General features: G+C 51.5%; 1 protein-coding gene across 4 annotated transcripts in view; it reads right to left on the bottom strand.

Annotated features, from left to right (window-relative positions):
• KIRREL3 (kirre like nephrin family adhesion molecule 3) overlaps positions 1-24,503 on the bottom strand; it is a 122,372-nt gene that overhangs the window by 35,251 nt on the left and 62,618 nt on the right. For 3 of the 4 annotated variants that reach the window (XM_086626826.1, XM_086626828.1, XM_086626829.1), the window contains exons 4-6: positions 20,001-20,158; positions 16,416-16,566; positions 10,482-10,587 (exon numbers count right to left, since the gene is read on the bottom strand). In XM_086626826.1, the coding sequence (XP_086482952.1) occupies positions 10,482-10,587; positions 16,416-16,566; positions 20,001-20,158 (415 nt within the window). Of the gene's footprint in view, positions 1-10,481; positions 10,588-16,415; positions 16,567-18,687; positions 18,691-20,000; positions 20,159-24,503 lie in introns of all 4 variants that reach the window. The other variant, XM_086626827.1, reaches the window with a different exon arrangement.

The raw sequence follows: 24,503 nt of genomic DNA, 5'->3' as shown, positions 1-24,503 counted from the left end.
ATCATCCACACCTTGCCCGTCCCTGGCCACGTTCCCCAGCCTCTGGCATGAACGCAAAAAAACCTCAAAGAGAGCTGAAGGCCTCTTAAATCAATGTCTTTCCCAACTCAGAAGCTGTAAGAGGATTCATTATTTATATCGCAGAAACACAAAAGCTTAGCATATTTTAAGCTGTCTGAAATGACTTCAAGGCAACTCTTCCTCTCTCTCCTTTTTTTTTTAACAAAACACATTGAGATGTCTCTGAATCGCGCGGCAGGAGGAAACTCTTTTTCTTCCGAAAGAGGAAATAAAATAGAGGGATTGAGGGAGAGAAAGAAAAAAAGCTCCTGTGATCCAGCTTGGGATCACCACGGAATGACCATCGGGGGATGTTCCTGGCATAACCCTTCAACAGACTCTTTCCTGATGTTGCACGGAGGTCACGGCAGTAGGAAAGGTGAAGGAGGCATCTCCACTACTTCACAAGCACACGCAGCCACATCCTTCCGAGGAGGTACCGAGTGTCTTTTTTTTCCTCCTTCTCCCTCTTTTTACATTTTCAATTTAGTCACAGCATCTCTAATTTCCTTAGATCTGAAGCCACCTCGTGAGACTGGAAGGGAACGATACAGAAGAAAGATGGCGGGGGGGGAGGGGGAGGAAAATGGCCAGTAATCTTGTAAAAGTCAGTTTTGAAAAATCAATTTTCTTGTGTGACAAGATTTGCTTAAGGCTTTTTGGTCTGTGAAATCGGCCCATCATCCTGCGGGAACGCACGAAGGAAGCGGTGAGTGTGGTTCGGAATAACTCAGATTAAAGACTGCTAAATTAGGTTTGAGAAGCTGCCACCTCTCCTTGCAAAGGGAGACGAGATCAGGCTAGAGGAGCCAACGACGCTCCTTTCCCAGTCACCACGAGCCTGCCTTGAAGGAGAGGTGACCAACGAGGCTGGGCAAACACAACCCTCAGATCTATCCGAACCCTACAGATGTCTAAAAGAAGCGTTGGCAGCTTTGCTTGGGAGCAAACTGATAGGTCTGTGCTAACATCCACAGATTTGGGTACAAAGTTGGCTGGAAATGAGATGCTTTGGAGATGGGTTCACTCTAACGTTGGGGAAGAGCCTTGAAGACCGTCCATGCCGCGTGAGGATGCCGACTCCTGCCCAACGAGACGCTGGTGGTCCTGGCCGGGATGGGCACGGCCACAACCGTGGGGTCAACTACGTTTCAGTGAGGCCTCCTGAGACACGCCAGGAAATCCTTCTGCCATCCCCCTCCACCGGAGAGGCTCCATCCAACACAGCCGTCCGGGCTGGCGGCTTCGTCACTCATTTAATCCTGTACCTTTAATCATTTCTACACCAGGGAACGGTGCTCAAGAGCTCAAAGCCCTTTCCTTCCCTCCCTTTGATTTTTTTTCCCTTTCCAGCCATTACCCTCTTTGCTCTACGCTCTCTCCTAATTAATCTGAGCTGCCTCCAAACGTCTCCCATCCTCTTGTTCTCATTCCCTGGGTTGTCCCCGTCCTCACGTCTCCGTGAGTGAAGGAAAACTCTTCCAACTCCATCTTCCTGGGCTCACCTGGAGCGGCGTGCCTTGGCGGAGTCCCTCCGGCAGCCCAGCCTCGCTTCTCAGCTGCAGGGATATTTGTGCCTTTTCTTTTCTTTTCCTTTCTTTTTTCCTTTTTTTTCATTTTAAAAGCCTGTCTTTCCCTCTCCACCTGCCATCCAGCCACGCTCCGCTCCCTGTCAGAAGGAGCTGCCAGATGGGGCTGATGCATCACGAAGGAGATCTGAAGAATTCATTTCCCGTTATTTATTTTTTTCTTTTTTTTTTTTCTTCCTTTCCCCAGCTTTCATTTTCACTTCAGAGCAAAGGTCCAGTTGTCTGGGAGGAAGCTACAAAGCCAACCCTGGTCAGGAAAACAGAGATAGTCAGGAAAAATGTTACAGTGCTGATAACTTGAGACCTCGGTGTGCTCTGCATTCATTCCAACCCTCGCTTTAGCTGCCTTTTGCTATGTCTATAAATTAGATTTAGTCCGTTGCTGCTGTGAAACGCCTGCGGGTCCCTTCCCTGTTCCAGCTTCTCCTTGCCGGGTTTGGCTGCGGGAGGCGGTGGGAGAGGTGACAGCCCTGCCGAGGGCCAGCATATGGACTCCCAGCATCCCGCCGCTGGACAGACGGCGGCCTCGGCCGTCGGAGGAGGAGGGAGCAGATGGGAGCAGGGAGGGAGGAAGGCAGCGAGAACGAGGGGAGCCTGCTCGTTGGCATAAATGAGCACTTTCCTCGAGATGGACTGAAGCAGGAGGTCGGTTCGGTGGGAGAGGGTCCTGAGCGTGCCAAGAAACGGCTGCAGAACTAGGGTGACCGTTCCACCTGAAGACGCTGAGATGCCTCTTGCCTGGACCAGATGAGCTGCTCCCATCATCTCTCTGCAGCCTCCTGGCCAGTAGGAACCTCCTCGGGGCTCTGCAGGACAGGGCAGGGCTGTTCCATGTCCCCTCGCAGTCCCCAACGGAGACATCTGGATAATTTTCCCCCCGAGAATGTGACACTGAGCCTGATGGACGCTGGGGGAGCATGCCCATGCACCCACGGACTTCACACCTCGTCTGCGGTCACTGGCTGCTCTGCAGTGTGTTTCGAACCCTCGACAGTCCCTTTTAAATATTAATAGAGATGTGATTGACATTTAATAAGAGCTTAATATCCCAGACCCCCCTTCCCTGGCAGATACTGCTGGGGAGACAAAAAAATACGCCAATTAGGTAGTGGTCTCAGGGATCAGAAGCTCTGGGGAAGGCAGGGTACAGGGGGGATGTTTGCTTTTATTCTGGCCCTTTCATGACCAGGCAGAAGAAAGTAAGCAACACATCAAACACACCGACTCCCAGAAGTGATTTTTCAAAGCCATCTGAATTTCATTGGAAAATATATTCAGGTCTTATAGTGATGGAATAGGGAAAATGGCCACTGCTGCAGCTTGGCTGCAGGCAGCGCCACGCGTGCCCATTAAACGGATCGTTTGCCACTTCGCCATCAAAAGTTGCCGATGAAGCGCATCGCCCTGGATCTCTGCATCAGCTTCCCACGATCCAATAATCCCCTCTGGCCTTCATAGCCTATGGATCTGCAAATGTATTATGCAGCAGATAAATGGAAGAGGCAGGGACAACTTTGGTGTTACGGAAGAACATTAAACTTCAAACAAGTCTTCTCACCCAGCAACGGAGATGTTGTGCACATCCAAGGGTGGACGAACTACTTAAGGATATGGTTTAATGGGAGATTAGGCACAGCTGGACTGGATGACCTCTAAGGTCTTTTCCAACCCAGAAATCTATGAAATCTATGAAATCTATGAAATCCAGAAGCCCAGTTGACCAAGTGAAGGAGCTACGGAGAGCTAGCTGGAAGAGAGAGATCTGCTCCCAGTGCCTGAGGTGATTTTTCCTTCTGCTCAATGGTCCTGGCAGCAGGAAGCAATTCCTGAGACTCTTCCTTCCCTAAGACCTGAATTCCTTGGTTCTATAGATGAAGCATGTGGCTTCATCATGGTCAACTGAAATAGCATGCATTCAGATCTCCTTCTCTTCCACCTATCAGCCCAGCTGTTCTTGCTGCCTGGAGATAGGGGTTGACTCCCTTCACTTGAATCCTGCTATGGATGCATCCCTGGGGGCAGCCCTCTGGCATGGGGGTCCCCATCCAAACAGGTCTGATCCCTGAGGAGCAAGCGTGAGGAATTAGGGATGGGAATCCCTGGGTACCGCAGGGATCTATGACTTGCTGACCTTCACTCTGGGCTTCCTTCTCTGCTATAACCGTGCTCCTAGGGCTAAGGTTGTCTCTCCTCTCTTCTGTTTCGGAGAAGGTTGGTCTATGTGTAAAGCCCATGACTGATTGACCAACGAAGGATGTGCTTCTAGCAATCAGTTGGTCCAGCCAGCCACGTTTACTGGGGCAGGGAAGGTGCAACGATCCACCCTGGCCAAGCAAGGGCTGGCCATCTGCTTGTTCCCTCCTCCATTCCCCATCCCTTTGATAAGGCTCTCCCAATCTTGTAACGCTCCTGGCTTTGCTTCTCGTTCACCCCCTGTCACCCAACAGTGAGCAGCACTCACAGTGAGTGACCAGCTCTTTGCCATGTAGCAACATGATGCCAAGCCATGAGGGAGCTGGTTCAAGTGTCTGAGCAAGCTTCCAAGCCGTGGTGGTGCTGTTTCCAGCAGGACATGGGGCACGTGCTCTCGGAGAACCTGACTTCTCCGTAGTAGCCTGAAGCGTCTCATGAATAAATCTGGTAAGATGCCAGCAGGTCCCAGAACCGTGTAGATGAGACTCAAAGTAACCAGAGCAGCAACGCTCTGTGGAGTTTGAATTTCTCCTCTGGGTTTGTTAAAACGTGGGAATGTGTCTCCATGGAACGAATGCCTCTGAGATGGCACAGTGTGAGACAGGCAGGCCAAAGCACAGCTGATGCGTATCGTTGTTTCCTCCTCCTCTTCTCAGGGCTCCTCGATATCGAGTGCAATTTTTCCACATCTACCTAAACCCCAACAAACCTGCCACTTTCTCCTCCAAGACCAGCAGCCTGTCCTTGGGCATGACCTATGATCCTTGGAGGCAGCAGATCTGCCAAAGGTGCTTGGGCTCTTCATCCACACGTCTCCCTGAGGCTGGGTGGGCAATATCCGCCCTGCATCCCAACCAGAGCCAGTGGAGCAGGCTGCTGGGAACGGGCCTGGCACTGGATCTCTTCCCTGTCTGCCCCTTTGCGACAGCAACAAGTCACATCTTTTGTTTTTTCCCTGCGCAAAGCAGAGGGAGATGAGGACACTGTTTCCCATCAGGTGCATTCGAGCCCCACCGCCTTTAAAGAAAACCTCTTCAAGAAGCAGTTGAGTTTGGATTAATATTTGATGAGCGACAGCATGCTGTTTGTTCAAAGATAAAACAGTGTTTACCAAACACGAAGGTCTTTTCTACAGACCAGAGCCCACCGAGCAAACAAACAAACGACGTTCCTGCCGCGAGCTGAGCCACGTGGTGCGTCACTGATGATGGTGGGGCTGAGGACAAGGGGATGCTGTGGGCTGGCTCCGAGCTCCGGCACAGCCTGACCAGGTACCCTGGGATCCGGGAAGATGATGTGACTCAAGCCCTGACCTGTAGCTGCAGTTCACCAAGCTGGTTGATGCAGGAAGATCTCCACCAACATCTGGGCAGGAGGCATCTTTGGCTTCAGCCCAACAGGGGCAGGTGGAGCTTCCTTGGACCGCACAAAATGGGATCCCCTTTCACTACAGGGTGAGGAAGAAGTGGTGTAGCACCATCCCCTGGGTGGCTGGTAAACAAATGCTTCCCAGCTCCTCTTGATCTCTGCTTCCACTGCAGCATCGGCTGCCGTGTCCCACACAATTACAGAGAGTTGCATGTGTTGGTCGCCACTGCCGTAACCGACGCCAGAGCCAGACGCCTTGCAGCAGCTGGGAAGGGATAGTCCCCTCCTTCCATCTACATCTGTCTGTCCATCAGTCCCATGCCTTATTTTGGAAGCGTGACGGTCCCCAGAATCATAGAATGGTTTGGGCTGGAAGGGACCTTCAAGACCATCCAGTTCCAACCCCCCTGCCATGGGCAGGGACACCCTCCACTACACCAGGTTGCCCAAAGCCTCATCCAACCTGGCCTTGAACACTTCCAGGGATGGAGCAGCCACAACTTCTCTGGGCAAGCTGTTCCAGTGCCTCACCACCCTCATCAACATACCATGGCTGATGCTGGAGGGTGGCTTGAAACATCCCCTGCTGTGACTCCAAAGATAATATTATTTGCAAAGGTCTCTGCCAGCCTGGAGGGTGAGCGCGCTGTATCACTGCGTGAGAGTAGCTACGTGTTATTGCCCTGCCCGCACCAGCTCCCCGTCGCTCCGCAAAAATAATCATCGTCGGAGGAGCCCGGAAGGCTGAGGGACTCTGCCTCCTGCAATATTCAACTTGCCCATTTTCTTCTGCCACTTTAAAGATTCTCTTTCTTACCGCGAGTGATAAATAATAACAGCAAAAAAAACCACCCCACAAACCACCCCACAGACACACACCAGACATCAAAAGCCAGGAGAAGATTGGCAAATAGAGAGATCTGAAGCGAGCAAAGAGGAGGTCTGGTTGGGAGTCGGTTCACGTAGCCCCGACTTCTGTTGCTTTCCATTAATTCTACTCGCCATCACAGGTGGCAGAACAACAGCGACAGCTAATTACTCTCCTCTCCCTTTCCCTTCCTTGCCTGCTTGCTCGCAGCAAAAGCAAGTCAGTAAATTCCCAAATTCTCCCCTCCCTAGCCCAGAACCGTCCACCACGAAGCAGAGGTGCGCGGGAAGCGCGTTATTAGAAGAAGACGGGGCTGCAAAGGGAACACGCCTCCAGGTGGAGAAGGGATAAATCCAGGCCAGGTGGGGTATAGGACCCTCTGGAGACCATAGGATGTGTCTGTCACTCTGTATGGTGAGAGGGAAAACATGCAATTGAGCAAAACCCCTGCTGCAAGGGTTAATTCATCCCTACGCCAAAAACACCCCCCGCTCACGCATCGCTGCGACCCCTCGCCCGCGTCCCGCGTCCGAATCATCACGAGACACCAGTAAATATTAAAGCAGGGGGGTTCTGGCTTTTCCTCCTGTTAGAAAACGCCAAAGATGTGGTGGCAACCTGTCCATTTTGGACAAAATGGCATTAAACTCCCCCGAAAAGAGAAGACACGGCGCAGGCTGTAACTTTCCGCTCTGGGAGCCGGATCGCTCCGAGGGCTCCGCTCTAACCAGGTTTTCCTGGCATTAACCCCCACCCCCCCCGTACGTGATGTGTTATGTAACAGAGCACAAAGGAAAACTCTTACGGAAAAAGCCGCTGCCTTGATTTCATCACCGCCGTATTCTCTACGGGGGGTTTGGGTGGGGGGCAGGAGGAGATTTTTGTCCCGGAGGCAATTTTGTGGAATTTCGCTTCTTTTCCCCTTAACAAAGAGAGTGAAGGGTTTGTAATTAAAACTGTCTTAGTGCCTCGTTGCTAACGAGCAGCACGGTTCACGCTCCCCAGCCGAGCATCTTTGGGTGAGAGGCTCGACCTCGCTTGTTTTTCCCAGCCGGAAAATCCCGGGATGCAAACTTGACGCAAAACTTATCGCCACTTCCAAATTCCAGCAAGGTGACAGCTCGCTCCTGCATTCGGAGCAGGGATGGCCCTGCGGAGCTGCCGGTGGAGTTCTGCCCAGAAAAGGGGATTTATTGGTGTTTAGACATTTTTCCTTTGTGTTCGGAGCTGTTTACTGACAAACAGATTGGGAGGTATTAAAAATAAATGTTGGCTGAAGACCAAGATCTGGTATCTCTATCTGAGGCTGAGGGAAGCCAGAGGAGATATATTAGAGTGGTTCTTTCCCTGAAGAGAGAGGGGGAAAAAAAAATAAATCACACTTTCTCTCTATTGTTTGTTTTTAAGGCAGAATAAGTTCATTTTCACCAGCGACGGGGTCCCGAGAGGGATGGGGATGACACTGTCACTGGGGATGACACTGAGCTCATGTTCTGCCTTTTCACACCTCCAAGCTTCTCAGTCTTGAGGCTTTACACAACCATCTACTTTACCCACCTTCCCTCCTAGGCAGAGGCAAAGTGCCGGGGGCTCTTTGCTCCATGTCCTGCCCCGGAGGACTCTGAGCTCGGGTGCTGAAACATCTGCCACCTTCACGTAGTTAGTGAAGAGCTTTGGGAGCTTTTGGAAGGGAGATGAATCCCCCGCCCATCAATCAGAGCCGTTAAGTGGAAGGGAGCCCCGCCGAGCACTGCTGAATCCTGTTTGCTCGGCACGGTGGTAGGGAAAAAGCCTTGTGTGATGTTAACATGTTAAGGGAACTTAAGAGATGAGAAACCCAAAGTGCTTGAATTTTTCATGTCTCTTTTTTTCACCTGCCCCAAAAGAATCCCTTTATGAGAAAGCACAACCCGAAAGAAAACACCCAATTAGTTTTGATAGCAAAGTCCATCACGAAACGAGTCACGAAGCGCTTTGCAGCAAAGCAGAAATCCCAACGCTCGGGTAACAGGACAGGTGACAAGACACATCGTCTTGGGATGGGTGAGAAGGACAGAAGAGGGCTGTGGGTGGCATTTGCCACTACAGGGGACAGCAAAAACCCCATTGCTAACGAGACGGCACCAAAGATGGGAGAAGCGTGGCGGGTCCACCTGGAGAAGAGCAACCCAGCAGTGCTTTGGCCAGGGAGAGCCGTGTACCCAGAGGGTGGAAACACCCCAGAGGAAGGAGAAAACCCAGATGGGAGCGTTCGAGGCTGCTCCGCTGTAGAGGGGATCAGCCCGGTGGGGGTTCCGGGATGACACGAAAGCCCCCAGTGCTGAAGATCAGGCTAGATGTCCCGTCTTTGGAGCCAAAATTTTGCCAGGCTCTTGCCACCATCCAGTTCCTTGGCCAAAGTTGGTTGTTTTGCCTTGTGTATTGGGTTGACAGTTGGACCTGATGATCTTAGAGGTCCTTTCCAACCTTAATGATTCTATGATTCTACGACTGTACCAGAATGAATCACGTGGGACGTTCGCCCAGATCCTTCCCCAGCTTGTCCCACGCTGTTTTCCTCCTAACTGTAAATACGGAAACAGGGCTATTTGTATCTTTGACATTAATTGACTTCTCAAATTAATAACTCTTCTGTGTAACTACGAACGCAATTATTGCTTTGTTGTGCTGATAGCAGACATCCAGCCGGAAGGAATCGTTCCTACCAGCAAACTCGATTGTACTAATTAAGCCGTACAAGCCTAACAGGAGGCGGGTCATGGTAACCTGTCCCCGGAGGTGCCTCCTCTGTTATTATCAACTGACGCTGTTGTGGAACAGAACTGATTGCATGCCTGCGCGCGCGCTCGTAACTTCAAGGCAGGAGTGATGAGCGGCTGGTTGCAGCAGTGGGATGGGGCTGTACCTGGTTGCTGTGAAATGTCTCCATGTTGGCTCAGGTATGGGCTCTCCAGTCCAAGAGAGGAAGCCGGGAGGCTGAGCATGGTGGTTTCTTCTCCCAAAGCGTGATGACAATCCACCCCACTTTCCATACCCGTATTTTTGCCAGTTTAAAACCTTGGAGAGAAGGGGTGTTTCCTAACGCTAGCAGTCCCCATACCCAAGACCTCCTGGCAGCGAGTTTACTCGGTGCAAAGCCATCTGCTCACCTTCTGCAGGGAATGAAATGGACTAAACTCAACATGGTGAGCAATGAACCTCACTGCTGCATGTCTGGAGACCTGCTCATCCAACCAGGTTGGATGCAAGACCAGGTTGTATGAGGCTTTGAGCAACCTGGTGTAGTGGAGGGTGTCCCTGCCCATGGCAGGGGGGTTGGAACTAGATCATCTTTGAGGTCCCTTCCAGCCCAAACCATTCTGTGATTCTATGACTCTACAACCCTGTGGTATCTTGATGACTAGTGACCAAGGGAGGGTTGGGATGCCTCAGTGGAGGGACGCATGCAGAGAGCCCCATGCTCTGCCTTCTGCTCAGACCTACTGCAGTCACAAGTGATGCAATTCCTCCTCCTGCGATGGCCTCAGCAGTGCCAAACTGAGCCCCTCAACTGCTCGTGCCCTGCTCCGACCTCACCAGAGCGCTGATCGAAGACCCCAGGTGGTAACGACAACCCTAGGAGAATGTCCTAGGAGAATGCACTCAAGGAGAACATCCCACCCAAGGAGAGCCCATCCCCTATGTCCCCCCCATCTCCAGCCCAGGCACCTCTGCTCTGGCCCCTTCTGAGCTCTGCTCCACGCTGCTGGGGTTAGAGAGGCTCACGGTGGTTGCTTAAGGGTTACGCGGAGTTGGCGATGGGGTTGTACTGTTCAAATCATAAAAGACTACGCAAAAAAAAAAAAGAAAAAAAGGAATTTTTCCCATAATAGACTTCTCACTCGGCGCGCGTTGCTCGTTATGTCCCCAAACAGACGGCTCCGCCAGCTCAGTGCCAGGCCTCTTCATCCACTCCAAAGCGCCAATGAATCTCCGACCGAGGACTTGCTGCATGCAGCAAAACGCGGCAGACGGCCTAACGCGGAGGCAATCGGAGCCTCTCCGTGGCTAACAACATCACCAAGGTAAGAGCAGCGTCGGAGAGCCATCGGAGCGGGGATGCTGGGAAGAGGACCACGCCACAGCAGGTCTTCTGCTGCTCTGCAGGGACCCGGGGCTGTGGCCGGCTCCAGCCATCAATCCCTTGGCTGGAGGACGGAGCCCAGGGGATGAGCTAGAGCAACCACCAAGCACTGATAAACATGGAAGCAAGTGGAAGAGCCATCAGAAACCACAGCCAGAGCTGCTGAACGCTCTTGGATCACTTGGAGGAAATAACTTTGTGTGGTTGGGGAAGGTGAGAAGCTCTCAGCGGAGGGCTGGAGCGAGGGGCATGGTGCCAGCGAGTGGGGCAGCCGCCTTACCTGTACTGGGTGACGGCAGGGTTGGCCTTGGCGGAGCAGTGGAACTTGACAGTGTTATCTTCTAGGACCGGCTGCGGCTCCACGGACAGGTTCACCAGGGGTGGGTCTGCAAAGAGACAGGGACAAGCCCGTGAGCGACTCGAAGATGCAGCGCAGCATCCCCTTGCCCGCTCCCTGCCAGGCTTCTGGGGCTGGAAAGCAAAACTGGGTGGTGAGAAAAGACGGCAAAAGCCTTGAGACTCCTTGATGTCGCGATATAACGATTAGGGCTTCGTAAGACAGGCTCCCGGCATGCAACCCGCTCTTGCCTCGGAGGGTGATGGTAAATAAGACAGGAAGGAGAGCCGGGCGCCATGCCATGCCGTGCCGTGCAGCATCCCACTTCCAAACCATTAACGCCAGCTCCGATTCCCGTTTCAGGAAATCAACTCGCCCGCTTTGAAAAGCGCCCGTGTAGCAGCGCGCTGCGTAATGATGATCTTTTGTCTCCCCGAAAGTGCCACAGGAAAAGTGGCACTTCTGCTCTTTCATCAGCCTAATCATCTCTGCCAAGTCCTTCTGGGCGTCACAGGCCTTGCGGTTCTTCCAACCGGCGCTCTGCTTCTCTTCTCCTTTTTACGTGACAGGCATCTAAACGCTCCAGTGGCCAACAAAATTTAGGAGAGAACCAACGAAAGCAAGTGAGAAGGGAAAAGGGCGCAAGGTTTAGGTGGGAACAAGAATATCCAGAGTCGTTTTGATTTGTAATGATGTCTGAGAGGGGGTGTTAGCCCTCCAGCTTTAGGTTTGAAGGATGGGACCTCGTTTGAGGGGAAAAAGCAGAAAGAAATGGCCTTGTGGAGAGGTTTTCTAGGTGCCTGGAGAACCAGTTGTCCCACTGGAGCCTGCACTGTGGCTGCGGAGCGGAGCTGAGGCCAAGTCATCGGTCTGGCTGCCCTTAAGGTGGGAGTCTGATGCAGAATATGTGAAAACACATCCTAACATAAGATGTGCGACGTGTTCACCTCTACCTGCCGCCTCTCTCCTCTTCCTACACATCTCCGCAACATTCTTCCCAGCTGGAGCATAGGGAAAGGCTGTGGTTGAGCAGCCACCCTCCCGCTCAGCGCCCAAGTCAATCCTGCTGATTGAGGGAAGCAAAGTTGGTTGGTACCCACTGACTGAGGGGACCTCCCTTAGCATCACGTCAGGGTGGACATCCTGGTGCCCAGCGCTGGAGAAGGGGGTCAGCGTCGCAGGGCTGGAGGTGGCCTGACGCTCCGTTTTACCGCTTGGATGCTGCGAAGCCGTGGCTGTAACGCGAGCTCAGGGAGTGCTGTTGTGCTTAATTGAGATGAAAGCTTCTCTGCCAGCTTCTCCCTCCACCATACTCAAGTCACGGTCCTGCCAGAAGGACCTGGCTCTCTGCAGACCACCCGATGCCTTTGCTTGAGGGTACGGGCTCAAACTGGGCACACGGATGCAAGAACAGCTTCTTCTGGGTACCACTTTGCAAAGGTAAAGGCAACAGGTACGAGGAACCGTGGAGGAGGAAGTGATGCTGCCCACAATGGGACTGGAAGGGTTGGCACTGGCAAGAGCTGCAGGGGAGGAGAGGAAAGCAGGAGAGAGCAGGAATAACCCCGCGTTATTCTGATCTCTCTCCTTGCCCGGTGTGGGTTGGGGATGGTCCCTTGCAGCAAGGCCACCAGTCTGAGCCATGGAAAGGTCCCCCAGCGTGCCGCGGTGCCTCCTCCACCACCACCACGTCCCCACCTCGTGATATTTACCCAGCCAGAGCCCCGCTTTGTTGCGAGCAAAACCACCTGCCCTCTTGATGGGAAACGGTGACGGGGAAATTACAGGTATTTTCAATTTGCCCTAATCTCATTTTCAAATGTGCAATTCAAATGACAATAAAGATGGGCGCAGTTGGGAATATAAATGAGCTTCCCAAACATAAGAGCCCAGAGATATATAGTGGGCTCCTATTTCATTCCCAGGCATCCTGACACTTCCCTATTGTTAGACAACAACAGCTAATCACCTTCTTTTGTTAAATATGAATCACACTTCTCTTTAGTAGCTTCCCCATTGTTTGATGGTTTAGTAGCTGTGCCTACGATTTACAGAGGAGCCTCTTTGTATTAAAATGAGCCCGGCTGCACTCAAAATAAAAAAAAAAAAAAAGAGATTAAAAAGAAAAAAAATCATAAAAAAGAGCAAAGGAAATGAATTAAAGTCTTTGATCTTGCCTTTCACAAATGGGATTGGGCTTGCTAATATTGCGGTGGGTTCCCCGCAAGGCGGCGGGGGTGGAGGGCAGCATGGGTTTGTGTGTGCCAGTGTGTTTTGGGGTATTTGAAAGAGAAAAAAAACAAAAAAAGGAGATAAAAAAAAAAAAAGAGACAAATTGTAACTCATCAGAATGTAATTCCGCTCGGTTACAATTGTAATTCCTGCCTGGCTTCGTGTAATTAATTTGAATGATGGAATCAGATAGAGCCAGCCTACGGGCACAGGGAGGAGAGCGTGTACCAGGCACCGTGTATCCCTGTGGGGACGCTGGCACCGGGGGACCAGCGTCGCTCCTCGGCGGCCGTGCAGCCGGTGAAGCACCTGAGCAAACCCCTCAGCTCCCACTGTTTCAAATTAACACCCTTGAAACGATCGTTGGGGCTGAGCTCCACGGGCTGCAGGCACCGTGCTGGCTCTGGGACACGGGCAGACCCCTCTCCATCCTGCTCCAGACCCCCAGACAAGCCCTTCCAAATCTCTACCTTGAATCCAAAAGCAGCCTGTGGGCCAAATGAGGAGGAAGGAGGAGCTGGAAGCAAGTTGAGATGCCTCTTCAGCTCTGGCTTTCACACTCCCCAGTGGGAATCATAGAATCACAGAATGGTCTGGGTTAGAAGGGACCTCCAAGACCATCTAGTTCCAATCCCCCTGCCATGGGCCAGGGACACCTTCCACTACACCAGGTTGCCCAAAGCCCCATCCAACCTGGCCTTGAACACTTCCAGGGATGGGGCAGCCACAGCTTCTCTGGGCAACCTGTGCCAGTGCCTCAGCACCCTCAGAGGGAACAATTTCTTCCTTAGATCCCATTGAAATCTCCCCTTTCAGTTTAAAGCCATTGTCCCTTGTCCTGTCACTACACACCCTTGTCCAAAGCCCCTCTCCAGCTTTCCTGTAGCCCCTTTAGGTGCTGGAAGGTCTCCCCGGAGCCTTCTCTTCTCCAGGCTGAACAGCCCCAACTCTCTCAGCCTGTCTCCAGAGCAGAGGTGCTCCAGCCCTCCCATCATCTCCGTGGCCTCCTCTGGCCCCGCTCCAACAGCTCCATGTCCTTCCTGTGTTGGGGACCCCGGAGCTGAACGCAGCACTGCAGGGGGGTCTCAGGAGAGCAGAGCAGAGGGGCAGAATCCCCTCCCTCGACCTGCTGCCCACGCTGCTTTGGGTGCAGCCCAGGGAAGCACGAAAAGGAATCAAATACTCCCAATGCTACAAGGACAAACACAGCAGGAGACCCTCCAACACAGCGACGTGACCCTCGGTTTGCTCAGCGCCCCGGTCCTTTCTTTCTCCTACTCCCACCTCCTGCCAAAAACACAGAAGCAGTCAAATCCCTTCTTAACATACAAAAAAAAAAGTGGAAAAACAAGCAACTGGGTATGTGTGTGCGGAGGCTCAGAGCAAATGGCTTTGGATAAGCAATAACCCTGCTCCTCCCCAGCCCGCCACGCCGGATGTGTGTTTCCATCGAGCCACTGGGCTCTGGCAGTATAAATAGTTTATGGCATATAAAACTATTAAACATGATTTTAATCCCACTTGTGATGTTCGGCGCATAACTCACAGGAGGCTGACTTTGATGTGGCTGGTGGAACGGAAATCACATCCAACAGATGTTCCAGCTGGAGTCGCTTAATGTTTCCATTACAGACCCTGCTATGGGTTGTTTGTTGTTTTTTTTTTTCCCCAGTTCCTTTTCCCCCCCAACCCCTTTTTTTTTTTGAAAGGGGAGGGTTTTATGACTCAGCTATTCGTTTCATTGCTGCTAAGACTGGCATGAGATCGATGGGAACCAAAATTCAACTTTGCAGCAGCTGAAGGAGGATATTCTCTCCCAGCACGCGCGTGCGTTGGAAATAATCCCCATCCTGGCGATTCTTTGCTGAGCATGAGCGTTTTTGATGCTCTTTTGAGTTGCAAAAGAAAACGAAAGCAGGAGGAGCCATTTACCAGGCTGTGGCTTCTTGGGAGGGATTATTTTTGGTTCTCCAAGAAGGCTCATCAACCAACAACCGCTGCCTCCTTCCTTATTCTTGCAGTAAATCCTTTTTTTTCCCCCCCAAGGTGTTGCCTCTCTGCTAGATGTTGGAAGAAGACCCAGGGGAAGGAGCTCCTTTCATCGCCGGTGGAGTACGGAGGGGTACGCAGCCTTGTCCAGGACAGTTCTCCAGGAAAAACGAGTCGTCCAGATAATCTTTGCTTAAGGAAAGTCCCTTTAGCTCTTTGCAAAGCGAAAGCAGCCAGTTGCTTACCAGGTTGGGAGTGAAACCTAAAGGACCGGCTCTTGCATCCGCGACGAAACCCACCCCACCGCAGGCTGGTTAATCCATCTTGGCATTTTTCTATCCCTCCATCACCCATCCAGTATCGGGAACTTGATACGCTCATTAGACCCCATTAAGAACAACACACTTTTAATAGCCGGACAGGATATTATTATTATTACTTTCGCAGCACGGAGTATTTAATGGCTCGGAGTGGAAATTGGTGTTCTTTATTGGGTCGTTCTCCTTTCAAAGCAGGTTCTGTCGGGCTCAGGGATTCAGCTCACGTCTCCTGCCCCGCACTGTACAGCACAGGGTAATGATGTCTCCAGCTTGACGCTGTTCGTGAGGACGCGTGTGTGTCTCCAGCTATTGTAACTGGGAAATAACCCGGGCTATTATCTCATTTTATCTGGCCGGTTCTGTCAGGACATGCTATCCTGCGACCCAAGAGCCTGTTAATCTTCCGGCAGCGAAAGCTGGAAGTCTTAAATGGTGAATTTTCTGCTGTACTTGAGTTTGTTCAGCCAGTTTTAATTGGACTCGGGAAAGCAGCTGGCATGCTAATATTGAACACCCTGCCTTTGCAAATTGTTGGTAAATACAGCTGCAGGAATTGTGTGTGCAAATGAAGCCCGGCTGGAAGGAGGTCGGGATGAGCCCGAGAGCAACAGCTATTGCAGAGGAGGAGGGAAGAGATCTGAGAAATGGGAATTATTAAGGGAGGAAGAGTTTGTTTCAGGGATTTACAGTGAAAAGTAAATGATAATGCTCTCGACACGCACCTGGCCCCTTCAGCCGGCCGTTCACACCGGCTGTATTTCATGGGAGGAAGACTTCCCACCGAAAAAGTGTCTAACGTGCTATCTCAGTGGAGAACACCACAAAAAACTTACCACTGAACAGCCTGTAAGACTGGAAACCTGCGGGTTTTGTCCCAGAAATCTTAACGGGCCTTATCTCTACTACTGGCTGTGTCCAGAGATGCTGCTTGGTCAGCCAAACCCATTTGGGATCTCTCCCTGCTCCGTAGACCCCAGAAGCCTGGAGCAGGGCACACCATTGGGCCACATGCAACGCACACCGGCCACCCCGAGCACGGCAGCTCAAAACCACGGACTCGAGGTGCAGAAGCTGGGAAGCAGCTTCTCCTCGTGGGTGTTCGTGTCTGTCTGGTGCCCCAAGGAGTTCAAGGGAGATGAGATCTTCTGTCTCTGACTTCACCATATTAACACACTGGCAAATCCCAGGAAAGGGAAACCCCCAAACCCCCAAACCCCAACATCCCGCTCCCGACTGGAGTCAGCTCCATGCATCAAGCCCTGGGGCAGCGATGGAGACAGCGGGGAGGCTGGGATCCCACAGTACCCAGAGCTAGCTCGGCTGGCCGTGTACTCACGCTGGATATCAATGGTGACCGAGGTCTCCTTCCCGCTGGGAATGGCTTTGTTGGTGGCGCGGCAGACGATGCTCTCCCCGTTCTCGATGTCGGAGGGGGCGATGAAAAGGGTGCTCATGATGCTCTCCCTCTTGCCGTCGCGGAGAAGAGTCTGGGGGAGGAGAACTAGAGGTGAGGAAGGGCAGTTTCCTACAGGAGAAGGGTCCCTTCCCCTGGCTGAGAGTCGTGCCAGGCTCCGCACGTACAAATTCCTGCAGTGACAGTTCCTCTGGCTGGAACGTGCCAAGAAGCCTTAGGGGAACAGCACAGACAAATCACACTGCGCTTCCCTGGGAACCGGGCACTTAACTCCCATCTGCTTCCCTCCAGCCCTGCTGTGGCTCGACCTGGGAAACACAGCTCCAGCGAGATGCATGTCACCCATCGTCCCGAAAAGAGGGAGCCGGGGACAGACAGGGCAACCGGCTTCTTCAACCTGCCCGGGCCACTCTGCACAGCAATGAGCGGCGACACTGGCTGCCAGCGGCACGGGACTGATCCTGGCCATGGGTTCCTGGCTGCTGCACAATGGTCCAGCCCAGCCCGTGGCAAATCATCACCGTTCACCTTGTGCTGGTGATTACCGTGATGGACACCCGAGGATGTCCAGAACTCAAGCCTGGTACAGCAATGGTTAACCACCTCAGCTTTGGCAGCTTGTTTCTTCCCTGGACTTCTCTGACTTTGCCTTCCAGCCGTGGTGCCCAGCTATGCCTTTATCAGTGAGCCCTGGGAGCCCTGCCTTATCAAACTCCTCATCCTCCTGCAAGTTCTTACACACCGTGGTCACGTCACCCTGTAGCCCCGTCTTTGCTAAACTAAACCGATCGAGCCCTCGGAGGCTCTCAAGATGTTGCATGGTTTTCAATCTTTTAATCCTTCTCTGGGCTTTCCTCTGACCTCTCTCCAGTTTATTGACATCTTCTGGGAACCAGAAATGCCCGAAACACAGCTTTTCCCAGGCGCTGATAATAGCGGTCGATGTCCATGGATACGCCCATCCCATAACTACGTATTTCGGACCCTGCCAGGCAGTTTTTCTCTCTGAGCCTGTATCCTTCAAGTTTCCTCCTCCAAGTGCTTTATTGAATTATAAACATATGGCAGCAAGACTAATGCGTTCACCACCTGGGTGCATCGTGACCCAGCGTTGATGCGGATACGTCTGTGCCGCTGCCAGGCACTAGATGAGGAACCACGCTGAGAAATTGTCACCACCATCAGCCCAGAAGCTGGGGAGAAGCAGGACCAAGACCTATTCGTACATGATTGTCAGGGCCTGAGTGCACCAACAGCCCTTAATTTCCCTGATGAACCTCATCCGGGGTCCTTACCCCAGCTCCCTCCACCCATAGGCCTGGGAGCTGTATTTAAGCTCCAGCTCTAGCTTAGGTCCTGCTTTGGGTGTCCTGATTGTGGGCTGGATTTTCTGGCTTGACCTCAGAGCTGTCTCATCACTATGGACTTTCTGGAGATTGATGAGCTGCGGTTGAGTCTGCTATGACCACCAAACCTCCTCTGCTCCTCTCGTGCTGGTGCTGTGCTCTTGAGGGTAAGGATGGTGCCCTGTGCTTGCTTTATTGCCACTCTGTGTGCCCTTCCCTTGGGGAACAGCCTTTCTGGCTCCATGTCCAAGTGGAGACCAGTGACCAATGGTGTTCCTCAGTGGATGGTATTGGGGCAGGTGCTGTTTAAGATCTTTGTTGGTGACATGGACAGTGGGATCGAGTGCACCCTCAGCAAGTTTGCAGATGACACCAAGTTGTGTGGTGTGGTCAACATGCTGGAGGGAAGGGACACCATCCAGAAGGACCTTGACAGGCTTGAGAGGTGGGCCTGTGTGAACCTCATGAAGTTCAACAAGGCCAAGTACAAGTTCCTTCACATAGGTCAGGGCAATCACAAGCACAGGCTGGGTAGAGAATGGATGAAGAGCAGCCCTGAGGAGAAGGTCTTGGGGGTGTTGGGTGATGAGAAGCTCAACATGAGCTGGCAAAGTGTGTTGGCAGCCCAGAAAGCCAATTGTATCCTGGGCTGGGCACACCTGGCCCTGGAGCATCGCCTTCCCTGCTTGTGCAGGGATGTGTTTGTGGAAGGGCTTCATGGAAGCTTCTACTAAGTTATGAGATGCTGAGGTTCAGCCTCAGAAACTGAGGTTCTCCTGACCCCAGAAGAAGGGGAAGATGTTTTGCCCATGCAGAACAGCGCTTCCCTCCCAGACCATCCTTGACACCTGCTTAAAATGCTGTGGAAATCTCTAGTGCATGTGAGATGGAGCTGCAGCCTGAAAGCCCTGCTTTGGAAGGGTTTTTTTTTGTTGGAAATAATTTAAAGAAAGCTAAAGGAGCAGCGTTCTTCCTTCTCTGCTACCCACTACTTGTGGGTCTGAGAGGGAAAGGGCTTAAATGTTGGCTCCCCAGGGCCAGGTCTGAGCAATCTGCAGTGGAGAGGAAGGCTGGGGGTGAATGGAATAAGTTCTAAACAACTGCATGTCAATGGCCTGGATTTTAATTAATTCCACTTGATTTGAGAGAGGGAGAGGTCAGTTCTCTCTGGCTTTAATTAGTGCTGCCTCTTGCATGGCAGGCAGGGAGATGGGGCAACCTCCCCCTCTGTCCAAAGCCATCAGCTGCGAGGAAGCAGCTTGGCTTCAGCCAAGACATCGATGTGCTCTGCAGAGTGAGGAGGAGGAGGAGGTTTTGGCTCCTCTGCTTTTTTCCAAGCAGCTCAGGATGGTGCTGGAACGAGGGTGGGTGGAGGCTTCGCAGCAGTAGCAGAGGGTGAAATGTTTAAGAGATCTCCAGGAGCTCGAGAGGAATGCCTTTGACTCCTGGCTTTGAAGCTGGCTTGCATTACAAATGGCTGCAAACTGACCCGTTTTATGTCTCAAATTTTGTTCTTTGGAAATTTTCATCAGAAATGTCAAGTGTTACCGAATCTTTAGCGCTTATCAGACATCAGGCGTCTATAAAGAGGAGAACATGTGGGTACCCGTTCTCAGTACGCTGCTGATTGCTCTTTGATGTTTCCCTTTATGACCCAATAAAGGCTTGCTGTTTAAATTAAAAAATGCCAACAACCCTGACAATTCCTCATGGAAAATTGCAGTTGGAGGAGGGGGGGACATATGTCACTGCAACTACCTTTCGATCCAGAGGTTCTGCTACAGCCAAGGCCAGGTCAGTGCTGGACACACTAATATCTACATGATATTAACACCACTCCCAGGTGGGATTTTTAGGGGGAGAAGGTGGCATGTTGGGCAATTTGTAAGCTGTGAGAGGGCACAAAAAGCTGGCCAAATTCAGAGCAGAGCCTGTTTTGGCAACGGCTTGTGGCTTCTCACTTGCATCCTCCTGTTTTCCTTCCAGTCTCTCCATTGGGAAGGTTGTATGGGGTGACGTAGGGTGAGAGTCTCAGCTCTGCAGAGCTGAAGATGTTGCCCTAGATGTTTTGGGGTGGGGTGAAGAGCAGTGTCAGGTCTGGTACACGTTGCTGAAGCGAGGGTAAAGCACAGTGTGTCCCCCCAGCCCCGTCCTTCCTCACCTTGGAGTAGGTGGCCCCATTGATGACTTCTCCTTTCCGCATCCAGATGATGGAAGCTGCTGGCTTGGCGTTGTCCGCGTGGCAGGTCAAGTTGAGGGGGTCTCCTGCTCTCAGGCTGATGATGGGTCCCCCCATAATGACAGGGTCGTCTGGAGGAACTGCAAGGAAATAGCACAGAGGAGACAGTCAGTTGCTGGCATTAAACCAACCTTCCTGCTGCTGCCTGCTGGGTTTGGGCTGCCATGACCAGACTGTGACATCTCAAACCTCTGCAGGCAGTTTTGATGAGGCTGCAGCAGCACACAACCCCGTCCCACCACGTCATAGCTGGCTTGGCTTTTGCTGCTTGTGTAAAAACCGTGCCCCAGATTTGAACTATGGAAACCAGCTGAAGTTTTAGAGGGGACATGGGCCAGGAGGTTGCCTGAGCTTTGCTGGAATACGAAGCATCAAACCTGTGGTAGAGAAATCCACCAAGGGCTACTAAATACTCAGAAGCACCTCTGGAAGCCTGGCATCTCTAAACACCCCCAGCATGGTAAGAGATGGGAAACTGAGGAAAATTTCAGCTCCGATTCCCTGACTGGGTGTGCTCTAGCCAAGACCTGCTCTGAAGATGGCCAGGTCCGTACAGCTGTCAGTCTAGCTCTTCCCAACCAGGTCCTTTGGGAGACCAAACTCAGGTCTTGCGATGGACAGATGTGCTGCTCACCCATCTCATGGTGTGTTTTGGGGGCTCTGGGGGCCCATGCAGCATTGGGAAGCCAGGAGAAATGTAGAGGACGCTGTGAAAAGGCATCTCTGTTGCAGCCCAAGCAGAAGATCTCATGTTAGCAAAGAACGTCCAAAGAAATTTGGAGCTCCAAAGCAGGTGGCAAAAGCCTCCTATCCTTCAGCATCCTTGCTGGGGGAAACCTGCCAATTTTCCACGAAAATGGAGCTGCTTTTGTCACAAGTCAGTGCTGGAAATTTTTCCCTGCCTTCCTAAGCTGGTTGGCACCAGGCTGAGCGGAAGGTCGAGATTGGGCAAAGACCTCTCTGAAATCCCCGAGTGCGTCTCCGCTTCTGCTCCTGAGCCGCCCGAGAAATATTTCCAAACTCTTCACTGGCTCTTTCAGTGCTGGGATGGATTCAGGAGATGGGGAAGGGATTATGTTCTCCGACAATTCAAAGGTGGCTGCCCTCGGCGGCGCGGGATTTGTAGGCAAGGCAGATGTGCTGGTTGCACACAACGCTGCTCACATACACGTCTGCCAAACGCTGGGAGTAATGGGATTTTTCAGCTCACTGGGTGGAACTCAGGGACTGGGAGGGGGAAAAAGCTTTTCTACATGGATCCAAAATGTACAGTTTTTTTTTCTTTCAGGCTATAATAGTGGGGGGGGGGAGTGAAAAACTGTGGTTTGGGTTAGTTGAAATGTGTCAGTCTCTGAAATATAAAAATGTGGAAAATTCTGCTTCATTTTGATGCTATTTAACTATTAAAAGGAAGTATTTCTCTTCCTTTTTGAAAAAAAAAAAACAAAAACCCCTTTCACTGAATGAGTTTATACTGTTCAAAAAAAAAAAAAAAACCAACCTGATATTTTCAATACTTTTTTCCCCTCCTCACTGAAGCTATTAATTGAATTTGACCTCAGCTTGTAAAATATTGGAAATTCATCTTGTGGAGTCGGGGAAAAAAACAACCCACAAGCCTTTCTCTGAAGAGCATCTCGGAATTAAATGAAGGGACTTTTACAGCGGGATGTTCAATATTCCTGACTTATGTGCTGTAAATAGCTGACATGTGAAGATTATTATTTTTTTTTTTTGCAGCCACTGGCTTAACATCACATCCTCAAAGCAGTCCAGCCATGGAACAAATGGTTCCATGCATGAGGTTGTCCCCTGTGCCAGAAAACCTTATTTTCTAACTACTGTTTTGCTCCTGTTTATTAGATTAGCAGCAAGTCTCAAGGAGTTGCTTAAGGAGATGGGAAGAGGAGATAGAATGGGTCTTGATTACGTCTTCCCAAGTAAGTGGTTATCATCCCCCAGTTATTCATGTAGCCATGAATTATGGATGGTCTCCAGGCTCTCTAACCAGGGGCTCTGGTTGGGGAGGAGAGGGTCTGATGAATAGGAATCAGCGATGTCAAACTTCTGTGAAATGAAGGATGGATGCGTTCCTTCCTCACCTAAACTCCTGCCTGGGAAAGGAGGAGGAGAAAGATAAGAGGAGGAGAAGAAGAAAGAAGGGAAAGCAAGAAGCCAGTGGCGGAGAGCAGTGATCCATTATTCATCTGCTGTGCTCCCAGGATTGGTTATTATTACAAGGCATCACTACAGAATCTGGTCTCCTAATTTTTAATCAAGCAGGTGTAGAAGTGGTAGCTGTGCTGATTAATACAGGGATGGAAAAGGAAGAGTTTGGGGTTGTGTGTGTTATTCCTGACAGCAAGGGAATGGAGTTAACCTTTCTGTGCCTGGAAAGCTTAAAAAGAGAATGGAAGACAAGGGATTCATCATGGCTCAAGCCCACAAGAGCAGGAACAAGCTGGACAGATGGATGACATGCAGCAGCTTATGGGGTGGGTGTCCAGAAAGATTATCCCCAAACAGACATTGCACTGAGACCTTCTGGGGTGGGAGGTGAAACACCCCAGCAGAAGGTCTCCTGTTCCTCACAGTGCACTCAGGACCTCAGTTGGAGAACTGTCCTCTCCTTCGCTGCAGACAGAACTTTCCAAAGAAACCATGACAAGCTTCTCTCCATCAAATCCCTGACTTTTCTGTCAAAACACAGGGCTTGCTGAATATTTTTAAACCAGCCTTGGACAGGCATTAATCTGTTCTCTGTAGCTGTGGGCTGCTCGGGTGAGTGAGGACATCTTGGTCTCTGCTCCCTGCCCTTTGAAGCGCTTTGGGAAAAGCCTGTCCAGCACATCAGCATAAAGAAACACAAATAAATGAGTGTTGCTCTTGGGCTGTGCATTCAGCAACTTCTTAAATTAGTTGGCTAGTTAGAGGCTTTCCTGCATAGTCCTGCCCTGCAAGACTCAACTGTGTGATTAATCAAGGAGACCACGTGGAATTATTCAGCGCTGAACTAATACCCCAGGCTAAGACTGCAGCTTTGGCGAAGAAATAACAGAGATGTCTCTAAATGCTCCCAGCAGCTGGACAGCATTGTGGGGAGCCAGACAGAGCCTCAATTATTAGCAATATTTATTGAGATAACAGCATCCTCCAGGCAGGAGTCAGCTCCTGGAAGTGGAGAAAGCAAAAAGCCCTCCAGCCACCAGCACTACTACTTAATTAACCCTGATGGGTGTGGGTTTTTTTGTTGTTGTTGATGTGGTTGGTACCTCCTTGCTGTTGGGTTTGGGTAAGGAGCCTTCTCTGCTTGGGACACCATTAATGGATTCAACCCTAAATGCTCAGGGGTGGGAGTAAGTAGCCTCCTCTTCTTCCGACAGCATTAACAGATTCAACCCCAAATGCTCAGGGGTGGGGACGGACCACCCACCTGCTGGGCTGGGGAAGCAGATACTGAGCAGCCCCTGAGGACAGCTCTGAGCCGTGGAGCTGCAAGAAACGTTCAGCTGATGCAAGACTCAGCGTGAGCATCCCCCGAGGAACGAGATCCCTTGGGTAAGGCATGGCTGACGCATTGCTCATCTTCCCAAGGGGATTCCGTGCCACTCAAGGCTCTGGGCTCATCTTCTAGGAGTGTTAAGTAAGTAACAGTGACCAGAAGATGCTCTTGGTGATCACAAAGTGGTAGGGGTGTTTCCAAGCCCCAAAGCTGAGTCTAAGCACAGACCAAAAGCATCCCCAGCCCTCTACAACAGCACGTGGTGGGGCCAGCTGCCTTCCAGCCAGCCAGCTCCCTGCAAACACGATGAAATGATGAAGCCAAGCTGAACAAGGGGATGTTTGCTCCTGTCTTTTGTCTCTCCAGTAAGGAAAGCGTGGGGAGCCCCAGGGAGACAGCCCGGAGGGATTCAGCTGACCCTCTCGCGCAGCGAAGATGGATCCTGGAAGCTTTGCTCTGGTGCGGCGAAGTGTTTGTGTATTCAGAAGTCGCACGGCGGGTTTGTCTGAGGTATGTTTGCCTCTTGTAGACAAGTTAAGCTCATGAGGGCATCACGGTACACTTGCTCGGGGTGACTGTAGCGTGCTGCTGCCCTGAGCTGCGTCCAGCTGCTTGTCATGTGGAGGTCTCTGCAATACAAGCCCTGCAAAGAATGTTTTTTTTTTTTTGCAAATCCAAGCTCTGCTCGGTGCTGAGTCCAGGCTTGCTTGCTGACAAGGTCCTTGTGAAAGAAGCAGGATTCAACCCACCGCCTTTGTGGTCTCCTTACCTTCCCAAAAGGATCCTCCAAAAAGGAGCAGGCACTTGCTATGCTCACCACTTGTGGAGGGCAAGACTCTGGTGGGGTGTGACTTTGCCAATAAGCTTGGTGTTAACGATGGTCAGCGAAACAATGAGTTAATGAGCTGCTCATGGATGCTGAA

The sequence above is a fragment of the Tauraco erythrolophus genome, chromosome 26 (assembly GCF_009769465.1).
Source record: "Tauraco erythrolophus isolate bTauEry1 chromosome 26, bTauEry1.pri, whole genome shotgun sequence".
In the NCBI taxonomy this organism is placed as follows: Eukaryota; Metazoa; Chordata; class Aves; order Musophagiformes; family Musophagidae; genus Tauraco; species Tauraco erythrolophus.
The sequence above is the reverse complement of the archived record's forward strand: the minus strand, read 5'-3'. Positions and strand labels throughout refer to the sequence as shown.